Consider the following 15,480-nt stretch of genomic DNA (forward strand, 5'->3'; position numbering starts at 1 on the left):
CACGCCCCGGTGTTGTTCCCCCGGTGTTCCCTCCTCCCCCACACTATGCCCGTGCTGATCCCTCTGTTGCTCCGTGCTGGGAGAAGTAGGCTTGCAGTGTCCGGTGTGCGGCAACTTGGGAGGGGAGCTCGCTGGGCTAGTTCCCTCCTCTCCGCGCTCCTCCAGCGGCTCTGGGATTGGATCAGCTCCCCGGAATTTCGCCAGGCTGTGCTGGGCTGCCTGCTCTGCTTGCTAGACCGACCCCGCAAGCACAACCGCTAGAGCACCAACGGGGGAGAGACATCCAGTCCTGGGAGAGAGAAGGAGATCACCAAACAGAGAGAGAGAGACACCCAACCAGAGCGAGAGAGACCCTGAGAGAGAGACACCCAACCAGAGCGAGAGAGAGACCCTGAGATAGAGAGAGACACCCAACCAGAGCGAGAGAGACCCTGAGAGAGAGACACCCAACCAGAGCGAGAGAGACCCTGAGAGAGAAACACCCAACCAGAGCGAGAGAGACCCTGAGAGAGAGACACCCAACCAGAGCGAGAGAGACCCTGAGAGAGAGACACCCAACCAGAGCGAGAGAGACCCTGAGAGAGAGAGAGACACCCAACCAGAGCGAGAGAGACCCTGAGAGAGAGACACCCAACCAGAGCGAGAGAGACCCTGAGAGAGAGAGAGACACCCAACCAGAGCGAGAGAGACCCTGAGAGAGAGAGAGACACCCAACCAGAGCGAGAGAGAGACCCTGAGAGAGAGAGAGAGAGACACCCAACCAGAGCGAGAGAGAGACCCTGAGAGAGAAAGAGACACCCAACCAGAGCGAGAGAGACCCTGAGAGAGAGACACCCAACCAGAGCGAGAGAGACACCCAACCAGAGAGAGAGAGAGACCCTGAGAGAGAGAGAGACACCCAACCAGAGCGAGAGAGAGACCCTGAGATAGAGAGAGACACCCAACCAGAGCGAGAGCGACCCTGAGAGAGAGACACCCAACCAGAGAGAGAGAGAGAGACCCTGAGAGAGAGACACCCAACCAGAGCGAGAGAGACCCTGAGAGAGAGACACCCAACCAGAGCGAGAGAGAGACCCTGAGAGAGAGAGGACACCCAACCAGAGAGAGAGAAACCCTGAGAGAGAGAGAGAGACACCCAACCAGAACGAGAGACACTCAACCAGAGAGAGAGAGAGAGAGACAGAGACACCCAACCAGAGAGAGAGCGAGACACCCAGAAAGAGGCACACAACCCAGAAAGAGGCACACAACTAGAGAGAGAGAATCCCCATCCACGGAGAGTCCCCAGAAGTCAGACCTAGATCACAGGGGAAGCCATTACTGGAAGCCCCCCAAATTACTGGCGATACCGCAATCCTGATACTATGAGATAGAGCTATCTATACTATGAGATAGATGTAGTTAGAACCACACATTCTAAAGTAATACAACTAGCCAAACTAGTACTGTAACAATTCAAACTAGTACTGTAACTAGCAAAACTAGCACTGTAACAAGTAACAAATTAATATTGTATTTAGCACATTCAGAGCTATAACTAGCCAAACTAGTACTGTAACTAGCACATTCAGAGCTATAACTAGCCAAACTAGTACTTCACCTAGCACATTCAGAGCTATAACTAGCCAAACTAGTACTTCACCTAGCACATTCAGAGCTATAACTAGCCAAACTAGTACTTCACCTAGCACATTCAGAGCTATAACTAGCCAAACTAGTACTTCACCTAGCACACTCAGAGCTATAACTAGCCAAACTAGTACTGTACCTAGCACATTCAGAGCTATAACTAGCCAAACTAGTACTGTACCTAGCACATTCAGAGCTATAACTAGTTAAACTATTACTATACCTAGCACATTCAGAACAATAACTAGTCAAATTAGTACTGTAACTAGCAAAACTAGCACTGTAACAAGTAACAAATTAATATTGTATTTAGCACATTCAGAGCTATAACTAACCAAACTAGTACTGTAACTAGCACATTCAGAGCTATAACTAGCCAAACTAGTACTGTAACAAGTAACAAATTAATATTGTATTTAGCACATTCAGAGCTATAACTAACCAAACTAGTACTGTAACTAGCACATTCAGAGCTATAACTAGCCAAACTAGTACTGTACCTAGCACATTCAGAGCTATAACTAGCCAAACTAGTACTGTACCTAGCACATTCAGAGCTATAACTAACCAAATTAGTACTGTAACTAGCACAACTAGCACTGCCCACTGCATTCCATCCGCTGTATCCAGTCAGCTAACACAGATACACTGTAACCGGCCAACTAACTGCAGCGAGAGGAGATTCCCTACAACACAAAGATCTGGAGTCACATGTTAAACTGTGAAGACATTTCCTGTAAGGAAACAGCAACAGCCCAGAGACCCTCGTTATGGATCCAACAGAGAAACTACACTGAGAGGTAGGTGTCCTGATGTCTGTGTATTAGGAGGAGGTGAGAGGTAGGTGTCCTGATGTCTGTGTATTAGGAGGTGAGAGGTAGGTGTCCTGATGTCTGTGTATTAGGAGGGGGTGAAAGGTAGGTGTCCTGATGTCTGTGTATTAGGAGGAGGTGAGAGGTAGGTGTCCTGATGTCTGTGTACTAGGAGGAGGTGAGAGGTAGGTGTCCTGATGTCTGTGTATTAGGAGGAGGTGAGAGGTAGGTGTCCTGATGTCTGTGTATTAGGAGGGGGTGAAAGGTAGGTGTCCTGATGTCTGTGTATTAGGAGGAGGTGAGAGGTAGGTGTCCTGATGTCTGTGTATTAGGAGGTGAGAGGTAGGTGTCCTAATGTCTGTGTATTAGGAGGAGGTGAGAGGTAGGTGTCCTGATGTCTGTGTATTAGGAGGGGGTGAGAGGTAGGTGTCCTGATGTCTGTGTATTAGGAGGAGGTGAGAGGTAGGTGTCCTGATGTCTGTGTATTAGGAGGTGAGAGGTAGGTGTCCTGATGTCTGTGTATTAGGAGGGGGTGAAAGGTAGGTGTCCTGATGTCTGTGTATTAGGAGGAGGTGAGAGGTAGGTGTCCTGATGTCTGTGTATTAGGAGGTGAGAGGTAGGTGTCCTAATGTCTGTGTATTAGGAGGAGGGGAGAGGTAGGTGTCCTGATGTCTGTGTATTAGGAGGAGGTGAGAGGTAGGTGTCCTGATGTCTGTGTATTAGGAGGAGGTGAGAGGTAGGTGTCCTAATGTCTGTGTATTAGGAGGAGGTGAGTGGTAGGTGTCCTGATGTCTGTGTATTAGGAGGGGAGAGGTAGGTGTCCTGATGTCTGTGTATTAGGAGGGGGTGAGAGGTAGGTGTCCTGATGTCTGTGTATTAGGAGGAGGGGAGAGGTAGGTGTCCTGATGTCTGTGTATTAGGAGGAGGGGAGAGGTAGGTGTCCTGATGTCTGTGTATTAGGAGGAGGTGAGAGGTAGGTGTCCTAATGTCTGTGTATTAGGGGAGGTGAGAGGTAGGTGTCCTGATGTCTGTGTATTAGGAGGAGGTGAGAGGTAGGTGTCCTGATGTCTGTGTATTAGGAGGGGAGAGGTAGGTGTCCTGATGTCTGTGTATTAGGAGGGGAGAGGTAGGTGTCCTGATGTCTGTGTATTAGGAGGAGGGGAGAGGTAAGTGTCCCGATGTCTGTGTATTAGGAGGGGAGAGGTAGGTGTCCTGATGTCTGTGTATTAGGAGGGGGTGAGAGGTAGGTGTCCTGATGTCTGTGTAGTAGGAGGAGGGGAGAGGTAAGTGTCCCGATGTCTGTGTATTAGGAGGAGGTGAGAGGTAGGTGTCCTGATGTCTGGTATTAGGAGGGGGTGAGAGGTAGGTGTCCTGATGTCTGGTATTAGGAGGGGGTGAGAGGTAGGTGTCCTGATGTCTGTGTATTAGGAGGAGGTGAGAGGTAGTTGTCCTGATATCTGTGTATTAGGAGGAGGGGAGAGGTAGGTGCCCTGATGCCTGTGTATTAGGAGGGGAGAGGTAGGTGTCCTGATGTCTGTGTATTAGGAGGGGGTGAGAGGTAGGTGTCCTGATGTCTGTGTATTAGGAGGAGGGGAGAGGTAGGTGTCCTGATGTCTGTGTATTAGGAGGGGGTGAGAGGTAGGTGTCCTGATGTCTGTGTAGTAGGAGGAGGGGAGAGGTAAGTGTCCTGATGTCTGTGTATTAGGAGGAGGTGAGAGGTAAGTGTCCTGATGTCTGGTATTAGGAGGAGGTGAGAGGTACGTGTCCTGATGTCTGTGTATTAGGAGGGGGTGAGAGGTAGGTGTCCTGATGTCTGTGTATTAGGAGGAGGTGAGAGGTAAGTGCCCTGATGTCTGTGTATTAGGAGGAGGTGAGAGGTAGGTGTCCTGATGTCTGTGTATTAGGAGGAGGTGAGAGGTAGCTGTCCTGATGTCTGTGTATTAGGAGGAGGTGAGAGGTAGGTGTCCTGATGTCTGTGTATTAGGAGGAGGTGAGAGGTACGTGTCCTGATGTCTGTGTATTAGGAGGGCAGAGGTAGGTGTCCTGATGTCTGTGTATTAGGAGAAGGTGAGAGGTAGGTGTCCTGATGTCTGTGTATTAGGAGGAGGTGAGAGGTAGGTGTCCTGATGTCTGTGTATTAGGAGGGCAGAGGTAGGTGTCCTGATGTCGGTGTATTAGGAGGAGGTGAGAGGTAGGTGTCCTGATGTCTGTGTATTAGGAGGAGGTGAGAGGTACGTGTCCTGATGTCTGTGTATTAGGAGGGCAGAGGTAGGTGTCCTGATGTCTGTGTATTAGGAGAAGGTGAGAGGTAGGTGTCCTGATGTCTGTGTATTAGGAGGAGGTGAGAGGTAGGTGTCCTGATGTCTGTGTATTAGGAGGGCAGAGGTAGGTGTCCTGATGTCGGTGTATTAGGAGGAGGTGAGAGGTAGCTGTCCCGATGTCTGTGTATTAGGAGGAGGGGAGAGGTAAGTGTCCTGATGTCTGTGTATTAGGAGGAGGTGAGAGGTACGTGTCCTGATGTCTGTGTATTAGGAGGAGATGAGAGGTAGGTGTCCTAATGTCTGTGTATTAGGAGGAGATGAGAGGTAGGTGTCCTAATGTCTGTGGATTAGGAGGAGATGAGAGGTAGGTGTCCTAATGTCTGTGTATTAGGAGGAGGTGAGAGGTAGTTGTCCTGATATCTGTGTATTAGGAGGAGGTGAGAGGTAGTTGTCCTGATATCTGTATTAGGAGGAGGTGAGAGGTAGGTGTCCTGATATCTGTATTAGGAGGAGGGGAGAGGTAGGTGTCCTGATATCTGTGTATTAGGGGAGGTGAGAGGTAGGTGTCCTGATGTCTGTGTATTAGGAGGGGAGAGGTAGGTGTCCTGATGTCTGTGTATTAGGAGGAGGTGAGAGGTAGGTATCCTGATGTCTGTGTATTAGGAGGTGAGAGGTAGGTGTCCTGATGTCTGTGTATTAGGAGGAGGGGAGAGGTAAGTGTCCTGATGTCTGTGTATTAGGAGGGGGTGAGAGGTAGGTGTCCTGATGTCTGTGTATTAGGAGGAGGGGAGAGGTAAGTGTCCTGATGTCTGTGTACTAGGAGGAGGTGAGAGGTACGTGTCCTGATATCTGTGTATTAGGAGGGCAGAGGTAGGTGTCCTGGTGTCTGTGTATTAGGAGGAGGTGAGAGGTAGGTGTCCTGGTGTCTGTGTATTAGGAGGAGGTGAGAGGTAGGTATCCTGATGTCTGTGTATTAGGAGGTGAGAGGTAAGTGTCCTGATGTCTGTGTACTAGGAGGAGGTGAGAGGTAGGTATCCTGATGTCTGTGTATTAGGAGGTGAGAGGTAAGTGTCCTGATGTCTGTGTATTAGGAGGAGGAGAGAGGTACGTGTCCTGATGTCTCTGTATTAGGAGGGCAGAGGTAGGTGTCCTGATGTCGGTGTATTAGGAGGAGGTGAGAGGTAGGTGTCCTGATGTCTGTGTATTAGGAGGGGTGAGAGGTACGTGTCCTGGTGTCTGTGTATTAGGAGGGGTGAGAGGTAGGTGCCCTGATGTCTGTGTATTAGGAGGAGGTCAGAGGTAGGTGTCCTGGTGTCTGTGTATTAGGAGGAGGTGAGAGGTAGGTGTCCTGGTGTCTGTGTATTAGGAGGAGGTGAGAGGTAGGTGTCCTGATGTCTGTGTATTAGGAGGAGGCGAGAGGTAGGTGTCCTGATGTCTGTGTATTAGGAGGGGAGAGGTAGGTGTCCTGATGTCTGTGTATTAGGATTGTGTCTGTGTATTAGGATTGATGTCTGTGTATTAGGAGGGGTGAGAGGTAGGTGTCCCGATGTCTGTGTATTAGGAGGGGTGAGAGGTAGGTGTTCTGATGTCTGTGTATTAGGATTGATGTCTGTGTATTAGGAGGTGAGAGGTAGGTGTCCTGATGTCTGTGTATTAGGATTGATGTCTGTGTATTAGGATTGATATGTCTTGTATTGTGGCAGTGTAGTATCCACTATAAACACTGCAGTAAATGGGAGTCTATACAAAAATAGCCAAACAGTGACTGTTGATGAGTTTGGAAATATGTCCTAATTAGCAACATTTGCATTAAGTGTATCATTTCAATTTGCTGCAACATGCAGACGGCGTACCCACCTGCCAGTGAAAACACAGCATTGGCAGGTAGATTCCCCTTGCTGAGGATGCCATGGCCCCCCAGGCTGGCGGTGGGCAGTTGCCGGTAGTGTAAGACTTGGAATGTTGAGCCCTGAGATCCAGTGGTATAGTGATTACATCCCAAAAAAATCAATAGTCACGAATTTGATGCTTTCCTAATTGTAGGCAACCGCTGACGCTGTTGGCTAATTTGGCCTAATCTTTGAATTCACTCAGAATTCTGTGACAATTCACACTTTAGAGAGTTATTTTCTACAGTGAGAATCCAAAGCTAATTTGAAATTTAAAGGGACACTCCAGACCCCTAAATCAGTTTAGCTCTCTGAAAAGCTTTATGTGTGAAGAGTGTGTCCTCTTTATTCATTTAGCAAAAAAATGCAGATTTCAATAGAAATTCACACTTTTATAAATTATTCTGGTTACACCCCCCTGGCTGGTCCTGTTACTTCCTGGTTGGTTAGCTCAGTGGAAGTAAACTCAAGAGGCAGAAATTTCCCAGAGCACCTGCCTTGCAAAGACTTCCCATTGAGCTGCATTGGGAGTCTGTGATTGGACAGACACAGAAAGTCTGGGCGGGGTTAGAAGGGGAGGGATTGCAAAGGCTGCAGACAGGAGTTGTAACGGAATGCAATGTATCAGCATACGATATCCGTTGGTACATCTAGGAAATCCACAGTCAGAGTAGAAAGCAAGGCAATATCCCCAATCCTCCCAATAACCGGACGAAACACAGTTTGGGAGTCAACTAACTCGGTTTATTCACAGGCAGCATATTTATACAGTTCCCCATGCAAGGGGTTTCCATACAGTAATTACAGGGGATTTCTCCCAACATGCACTGTGACTTTCCCAACAGGCACGGCTGCACGAGAAGGATACTCCCACTAAAATGGACGATTAAGTGGATTATCCCCTCGTGCAGCAAAACCGACAATTGACATTAAAATCTGTAATTCACACAATATTCGGTACTTCGGAATAACTGAACGTTCGGTAGATAGCTGGGGTCGGGGCGCACACTTTGGGAGAATACCGCTCCGATCCCAGCTGATTTGACCGAACGCCGCACATAATACAGTTAAACATTAAAGTGGGTTTAAAAGTACCGAATAAGTACGGGACACATAATGTACCGAACGCGGAACTCCCGAACGCTCTAGAAGTCCAGCGGTGTTCGGATCATTGAGTAGCCGTTTTCAGTTCCAGGCTCTCGACGACCGAACACCGCTGCAGAGACAAAGGATCCAAGATGGCCGACCGCCGCATGGTCGGTAGTCGAACGACGGCCACCTAGGAGAGCCCTTAATTACCGATTGCAACAATGTTGCAACCGGGTAATTGGTGCCACACGACCTGTGAATGTGTGGTCTACCTGGGGAGTCCACATTCGTACGGCGAACGGCCAGGATAGCCGTGTTTCGCCGTATGAATGCTTTGTATGCTGGCAGCATACGGCTGTCAGCATGCGAACGGCCATAGGAAAATACATATACAGTTAACGTTACATAGTATAGCTTCAGCCTACGGACAACCTGCAATGAATATAGTCCAGAAGTGGCTAGGTTTGCCACAATGCTCCCCCAGAACCAAGCCGGCATACACAGTCTGATCCCAACGGATCGGCTTGGGGATGTCCGGGAGAGCACTCACAGATCACTTCTCGAGTTCAGTCTGTCTGGATAACCCGTCAGCGTTACCGTTTTGTTTTCCTGGCCGGTAATGGATAGTAAAGTCAAAGGGCTGCAGCGCCAAGCTCCAGCGCAGCAGCCTGGCATTGTCTCCAGACACACGGTTTAGCCACACTAACGGGTTGTGATCTGTGAGTAAGGAGAAAGGTTGTCCGTACAAATATGGCTGTAACTTTTTAAGGGCCCACACCACGGCCAGGCATTCTTTCTCGATGGCGGCGTAGCTCACTTCACGAGGCAGCAACTTGCGGCTTAAATAGGCTACGGGGTGTTCTCCGCCATCGGCTCCCACTTGGCTCAGTACTGCCCCCAATCCAAACATTGAAGCGTCTGTGTGAACAAGAAATCTTTTAGTTGGATCAGGAGCAGTTAACACAGGAGCATTAGTGAGAGCAGTCTTGAGTTGTTGGAATGCCTGCTCGCACTCTGGGGCCCAGACAACCAGTCGGGGAAGGTTCTTCTTCGTCAGGTCGGTTAGGGGTTTGGCCAGGGTGCTATAGTCAGGGACAAACTTTCTGTAATAGCCGGCTGTCCCTAAGAACGCCAGCACCTGGGTCTTAGTCCTGGGGGTAGGCCACTTGGCTACGGCCTCAATCTTGGCTGGCTCGGGCCTCTGCTGCCCACACCCTACACGGTGGCCCAGGTACTGCACCTCGGCCATACCTATGTGGCACTTGCTAGGTTTTAGCGTTAACCCGGCCTCCCCAATGCGATCTAATATCGCCCCTATATGGCGTAGGTGGTCTTCCCAGTTCTGGCTAAACACGGCTATATCGTCTAGATAGGCACAGGCATACTCCTGAAAACCGTCCAGTAGCCGATCTACCATCCGCTGAAAGGTAGCCGGAGCGTTTTTCATCCCGAAAGGCATGACCTTGAACTGGTACAGGCCAAACGGGGTGACAAACGCCGACTTGGGGATGGCGTCATCGGCTAGTGGGATCTGCCAGTACCCCTTACACAAATCAATGGTAGTGAGATACTGGCCCCGTGCCATCTTATCCAACAGCTCGTCTATCCGGGGCATCGGGTAGGCATCAGACACCGTTTTGTCATTTAGCCTCCGGTAGTCAACACAGAATCGGGTGGTGCCATCCTTTTTAGGTACCAGGACTACCGGCGATGCCCAGGGGCTATCGGAGGGTTCGATAACCCCTAGCTGCAACATTTCGTCCAGTTCGGCTTTCATATGGGTCCGGACGGATTCCGGAACCCTATATGGAGCCTGGCGCATAGGTAGCTGTCCTGGGGTCTCCACTCGGTGGGTGGCTAGCGGAGTGTACCCAGGTAAATTGGAGAAGGTAGTCCCCTTGGCTACAATCAGCGCCTGTACCTGGGCACGCTCCTGGGGGCTTAGCCGCTCCCCCAGTTGAACTCCCCGGGAGGGCTCTATCTGTTCCTCGGGTTCTAGTAGGTCGGGTAAAGGTAGATTTTCCTGATCCTCTACGGAGGAGGCACATATGGCCGTTACATCCTCTATCCTCTCATGGTAGGGTTTGAGCATGTTCACGTGGAGCATGCGTCTCTTCCCTACCCCTGAGCAGGGGCCGATCACATAGGTAGTGTCGCATCGCTGCTCCACTACCTGGTATGGGCCTTGCCAGACGGCCTGCAGCTTATCTGTGCGGACGGGCTTTAAGATCAAGACCTTCTGTCCCACCTGAAAGCTGCGGTCCCTGGCTCCTCTATCGTACCAGCGGCGCTGGCGTTGCTGGGCCGCCTGTAGGTTTGTGTGCACAGCCTGAGTCAGCGCCTCCAGACGGTCCCTGAACTCCAGGACGTATGACACGATAGGGGTCTCGTTAGTGGTACTCTCTCCCTCCCAGTGTTCCCTAATCAAGTTCAAGGGTCCTCGCACCCTCCTCCCAAACAGTAGTTCAAACAGGGAGAATCCTGTCGACTCCTGGGGGACCTCTCTATAGGCAAAGAGTAGGTGAGGTAGAAACCTCTCCCAGTCTTTGTGGGTCTCCCCGAACGTCCGAAGCATCTGCTTCAGCGTCCCGTTGAACCGCTCACAAAGCCCATTGGACTGGGGGTGGTAGGCGGAATTAACTATTGGCTTAATGCCACACACCTTCCACATATGTTGGGTAACCTCGGCCGTAAATTGGGTACCTCGGTCCGAGATTATCTCTTGGGGAAAACCTACTCGGGAAAATACCTTCATTAATGCCTCTGCTACGGTCTCAGCGTGGATATTAGAGAGGGCCACGGCTTCGGGGTATCGGGTGGCGTAGTCCACTATAGTTAAGATATACCTTTTGCCGGAGGGACTGGGTTTTGGCAGGGGACCTACGATGTCCACTGCTACTCGGCTGAAGGGTTCTGCTATGATGGGCAGGGGGCATAGCCTGGCTTTGTGGCGATCTCCTCGTTTACCTACACGCTGGCAGACGTCGCAGGAGGTGCAATATTGGCGCACATCCTGAGAGATCCCGGGCCAGAAGAAGGCATGGGTCAAACGGTATCGGGTACGGGTCATCCCTAGGTGTCCGGACAAGGGGATGTCATGAGAAATTCGCAGCAGCTCCTGTCTATACTTCTGGGGTACCACTAGCTGTTTATTAGTTAAGGTGACAGACCCCCCCACATCTTTTGCTGTGACACGGTAGAGCAACTCTCTTTCCCAGATGAACCGCTCCCCCTCTAACCCTGCTTGGTCGGTTTGTGCCCGGTCCCTATATACTTGGAGAGTGGGATCGGTCTGGACTTCGGTCGCAAAGGTAGTCGGGGTATCCCAGGACATGGGGGTCAGTTGGGGAACATGGTCTCTTACCTGAGCCTCAGAGTGCGTTGGTGTAGCCGTGGTGCGAGCCTGTTGCCGGGTGGTTACGGGAAGGGCCTCCTGGTACGGAGTCTGGGGAATAAAAGCGGAAGTCATTTGGCCCAAGTCATTCCCCAGTACAACATCAGCAGGTAAATTCTGCATCAGCCCCACTTCTACGGTCCCCTCTCCCACACCCCAATCCAAATGAACTTTGGCAGTAGGTAGCCGGTATACTGCTCCCCCGGCCACCCGTACTGCCACGGAGCCGCCAGTGTGGGTTGCGCCTGGTACCAAATGTGGTGCAACCAAAGTTAAAGTGGCTCCCGAATCCCGGAGCCCTTGCACCTCCTTTCCCTCCAGGGTCACTAGCTGCCGATGGTGCTGTCGGTTGTCGGTGGCTCGGACTGACATTACTTCGTGCAGTACCCCCAGAGGCTCCTCAATTTGAGCGCTCAGCACGTCTTGGGTGGCGGGTGCTACCTGGTAATGGTGCGCAGCAGCCCTGGGTGCCAAATTTTGTCGCACCTGATTCCAAGCTTGTCGGCTCCGGTTTTGGGTGCACTCTCGAGAAATGTGCCCCCACTGCTTGCAGGTGTGACACTGAATGTTAGCCCTGCCGTTGTATCGGGAGGGGGCTGGTGGAGTATTCAGTGCCGGCCTGTGCAGGGGTACGGTGGGGCTGGTAGGGGTAAAATTATTAGGTGGCCCTGTAATCCGAGGGAGGGCCTTAGTTTGGGCCCCGTGATGTCTCCTGGCATCAAAATGTTGATCCGCCAATTTAGCGGCTTCGGGTAGGGTGAGGGGTTTCCGGTCTCTCACCCATTCTTGTGCCTCTGGGGACAACCCATTAAAAAATTGTTCCAGCAGCATTAACTGCCTCAACTCCTCCATGTTAGTGGCGTTGCTGGCCTGTATCCAGCCTAGCGATGCTTGGTCCAGCTTGTGCGCCCATTCTGCATGAGAATCTTTCTCAGGCTTGCGCAAGCCCCGGAATTTCCGCCGGTATGCCTCTGGGGTAATAGCATACCTCTCCAAGATTGCCCTCTTCACTTTAGGGTAATCCTTACTGTCCTCTCGGGGTACAGCACGGTAGGCTTCAGCTGCCCTACCCGATAATTTGCCTGCCAGCAGCGGCACCCATACTGCGGGCTCCAAATCGTGCAGATCGCACAGCCGCTCAAAGTCCTGCAAATACCCATCAATTTCGTCCTTTTCTTCACAAAACGCTTTAAAGGCGTGATGTGGGACTTTGGGCTTTACCTGTCCGTAGGTGGAGGCAGTAACAGACTCTGCCCTAGGCGGGGTTGCTGGTGTGCTGGTCGCCATCAGATAATCCTGTACATCTGATACCATCACGGTCAGTATTTCCAGCGGTACTGGTTGCGGTAAAAACTCCAACCTGGTTCGCAGCTCTTTTTGGAATGGGGTCTCTTCCTTGGCTGGTGGGGGTGTAGCGCTGCGGGCTCGGTCTTCCTCCATCAGTTCAGCGATCAGCACAGCTTTAGACTTGTTGCTGGCTATCTTACCCCTGGCTTCCAGTAGCTCTTTTAAAGTTTGTCGCTTTAGTATGGTATAATCAATCTCCATACGAATTGCCCTTGCTTTCCTTGTTCGGTCGTTCCAGTTTCCACGAACGCTGCTTTTTCGGCTGTAAGGTTCGGATCCCGTCGCTTGCCACCAATTGTAACGGAATGCAATGTATCAGCATACGATATCCGTTGGTACATCTAGGAAATCCACAGTCAGAGTAGAAAGCAAGGCAATATCCCCAATCCTCCCAATAACCGGACGAAACACAGTTTGGGAGTCAACTAACTCGGTTTATTCACAGGCAGCATATTTATACAGTTCCCCATGCAAGGGGTTTCCATACAGTAATTACAGGGGATTTCTCCCAACATGCACTGTGACTTTCCCAACAGGCACGGCTGCACGAGAAGGATACTCCCACTAAAATGGACGATTAAGTGGATTATCCCCTCGTGCAGCAAAACCGACAATTGACATTAAAATCTGTAATTCACACAATATTCGGTACTTCGGAATAACTGAACGTTCGGTAGATAGCTGGGGTCGGGGCGCACACTTTGGGAGAATACCGCTCCGATCCCAGCTGATTTGACCGAACGCCGCACATAATACAGTTAAACATTAAAGTGGGTTTAAAAGTACCGAATAAGTACGGGACACATAATGTACCGAACGCGGAACTCCCGAACGCTCTAGAAGTCCAGCGGTGTTCGGATCATTGAGTAGCCGTTTTCAGTTCCAGGCTCTCGACGACCGAACACCGCTGCAGAGACAAAGGATCCAAGATGGCCGACCGCCGCATGGTCGGTAGTCGAACGACGGCCACCTAGGAGAGCCCTTAATTACCGATTGCAACAATGTTGCAACCGGGTAATTGGTGCCACACGACCTGTGAATGTGTGGTCTACCTGGGGAGTCCACATTCGTACGGCGAACGGCCAGGATAGCCGTGTTTCGCCGTATGAATGCTTTGTATGCTGGCAGCATACGGCTGTCAGCATGCGAACGGCCATAGGAAAATACATATACAGTTAACGTTACATAGTATAGCTTCAGCCTACGGACAACCTGCAATGAATATAGTCCAGAAGTGGCTAGGTTTGCCACAGGAGTCTTCAGCTTTTACAAGCTGTTTTAGATATAACTCCAATAAAAAAATGCAATATTAAATGCATGCAAGTTTGCATTGGGGGTATATCTGCTAAACGGTGATTTTTATTTAATTTGTATTTGTGCAGCGTAGTGTCCCTTTAATGTCATAATAGCCGATCTGGAAAAATTCTCTAATTCAGCAAGCTTTTCAGTCACATTGGAGATTTTTTATAAATCATTGCTGTTACTAATCAGATTATTCACTGCAGTGGGGACCTTAGAGAATAACTCTGACAGTAATTGTGAAAGGTTTTGTGTTAAGCGGTCACAGTCTGTGCTGCTATACTTTAGTGGTGATTACTGTAAAAATGAATGAGTTGATCCCTATGTGCTAACCCAGTCACTAACAATATCAGGCTTTCTAGATGTGTGTCACCATGATCCCTCATTTAATGAGTTTGGAGGCTGCTGCTCCCTATTTAATGTACTGTAAAAACATAAGTCTAGGTGCGGTATGGTGACCAGTGACCAGCATGTCTCATTGTCCAGTTTTTCACACTGTGCATCTAACTGAAGCCTAGTACGGTCTGTATGGGGTTTAACCGTTCCATATGTGCGTTGATAGGTTGTGTCTATCCAAATGCTATTGGCTCACACTTGGTCTCATTTTTAGGGTTCCCTGTGGACGAGCCAGTGAATGTCAGGGGAAGACCGTGGCACGATGTCACAGAGCATGATGCGGAAGGCGCAGCCTTTTACTATTGGAACCAGGCTATCTCTGCCCAAGTGTGCGGAGTTTGCCAACACTGGGCCTGCTGGGGTTCCTTTGGACAGCTGTCTTCTACCACAGACTCTCAATGAACGTGTTTCTCGGTACCTGACTCAGACTTGTCCCTCGTCCCTCAGTGTCTCTCCCCCACACAGGAAGATGGTTTCTGCTCACAGGCTTCATGAGGACTTTTCCGATGAAGATCAGCTAAATCAGGGATCTCTTGCCCGTTCCATCAAAAGGATCACCCTGTCCAGCAAAAGTGAAGACACTATTACACATGGCATGGTAAAAGTGAATGCCAGAGCTCAGACCCGAAACTGCCATGGGAATTTCAATAACAACAATAGCAGGCCTTTGAGGGATTCTGTGCCAGGGATACGTGGGTCTCCACATCACCACACAGGGACGGACTCTGTGCCAAGAATCGGTGGATCTCCATGTTACCACACAGGGAGGGATTCTGTGCCAATAATCAGTGGATCTCCATGTCTTCACACAAGGAGGGATTCTGTGCCAATAATCAGTGGATCTCCATGTCTTCACACAAGGAGGGATTGTGTGCCAATAATCGGTGGATCTCCATGTCACCAAGCCACATGGAAATCCATTGCAAGGAGTGATGACTCTCCTTGCAGTCAAGTGATTATAGAGTCTGTGACACCGCTTAGTGGTTCTCCACATCACCAGACTTTGAGAGATGTTAGTATGAGGACCACTGGGGAAGAGGTCCACAAGACAACCACAGATCAGGTCAAGGTAAGAGTTTTTCTAGTTACTAAATGTTATTAGCATTTATTGGCAGAGAAAACTGATATAGCCTTTCATTCTGGCATTATCAGCAGGCTTCTTTTCGTAATATCAGGTCCAAATCAGGAGCTTGCCCTTGGACCTCACAATCTAATGGGCACTATGGTAGCTCTAGATTATGGTGGAAGTGTTCAAAACTGTCTGAGAGTTTTACAGTACTCGTTAAGCATGCCTTCCATGTGGGACTTTGATCAGGCAGAAAGTGATATGGTATTAAAACATGTCCCGTGAGAGAGGGCCATGT

General features: G+C 50.1%; 1 protein-coding gene across 1 annotated transcript in view; it reads left to right on the top strand.

The window, feature by feature from the left end:
• Positions 1-1,963: 1,963 nt before the first annotated feature.
• Positions 1,964-15,480, top strand: part of LOC134587626 (uncharacterized) — a 172,288-nt gene continuing 158,771 nt past the window's right edge. Inside the window, exons 1-2 of the mRNA XM_063444149.1 lie at positions 1,964-2,429; positions 14,331-15,185. Of these exons, the coding sequence (XP_063300219.1) occupies positions 14,355-15,185 (831 nt within the window). The 5' untranslated portion in view covers positions 1,964-2,429; positions 14,331-14,354. The remainder of the gene's footprint in view (positions 2,430-14,330; positions 15,186-15,480) is intronic.

Source organism: Pelobates fuscus, chromosome 2, assembly GCF_036172605.1.
Source record: "Pelobates fuscus isolate aPelFus1 chromosome 2, aPelFus1.pri, whole genome shotgun sequence".
Classification (NCBI taxonomy): Eukaryota; Metazoa; Chordata; class Amphibia; order Anura; family Pelobatidae; genus Pelobates; species Pelobates fuscus.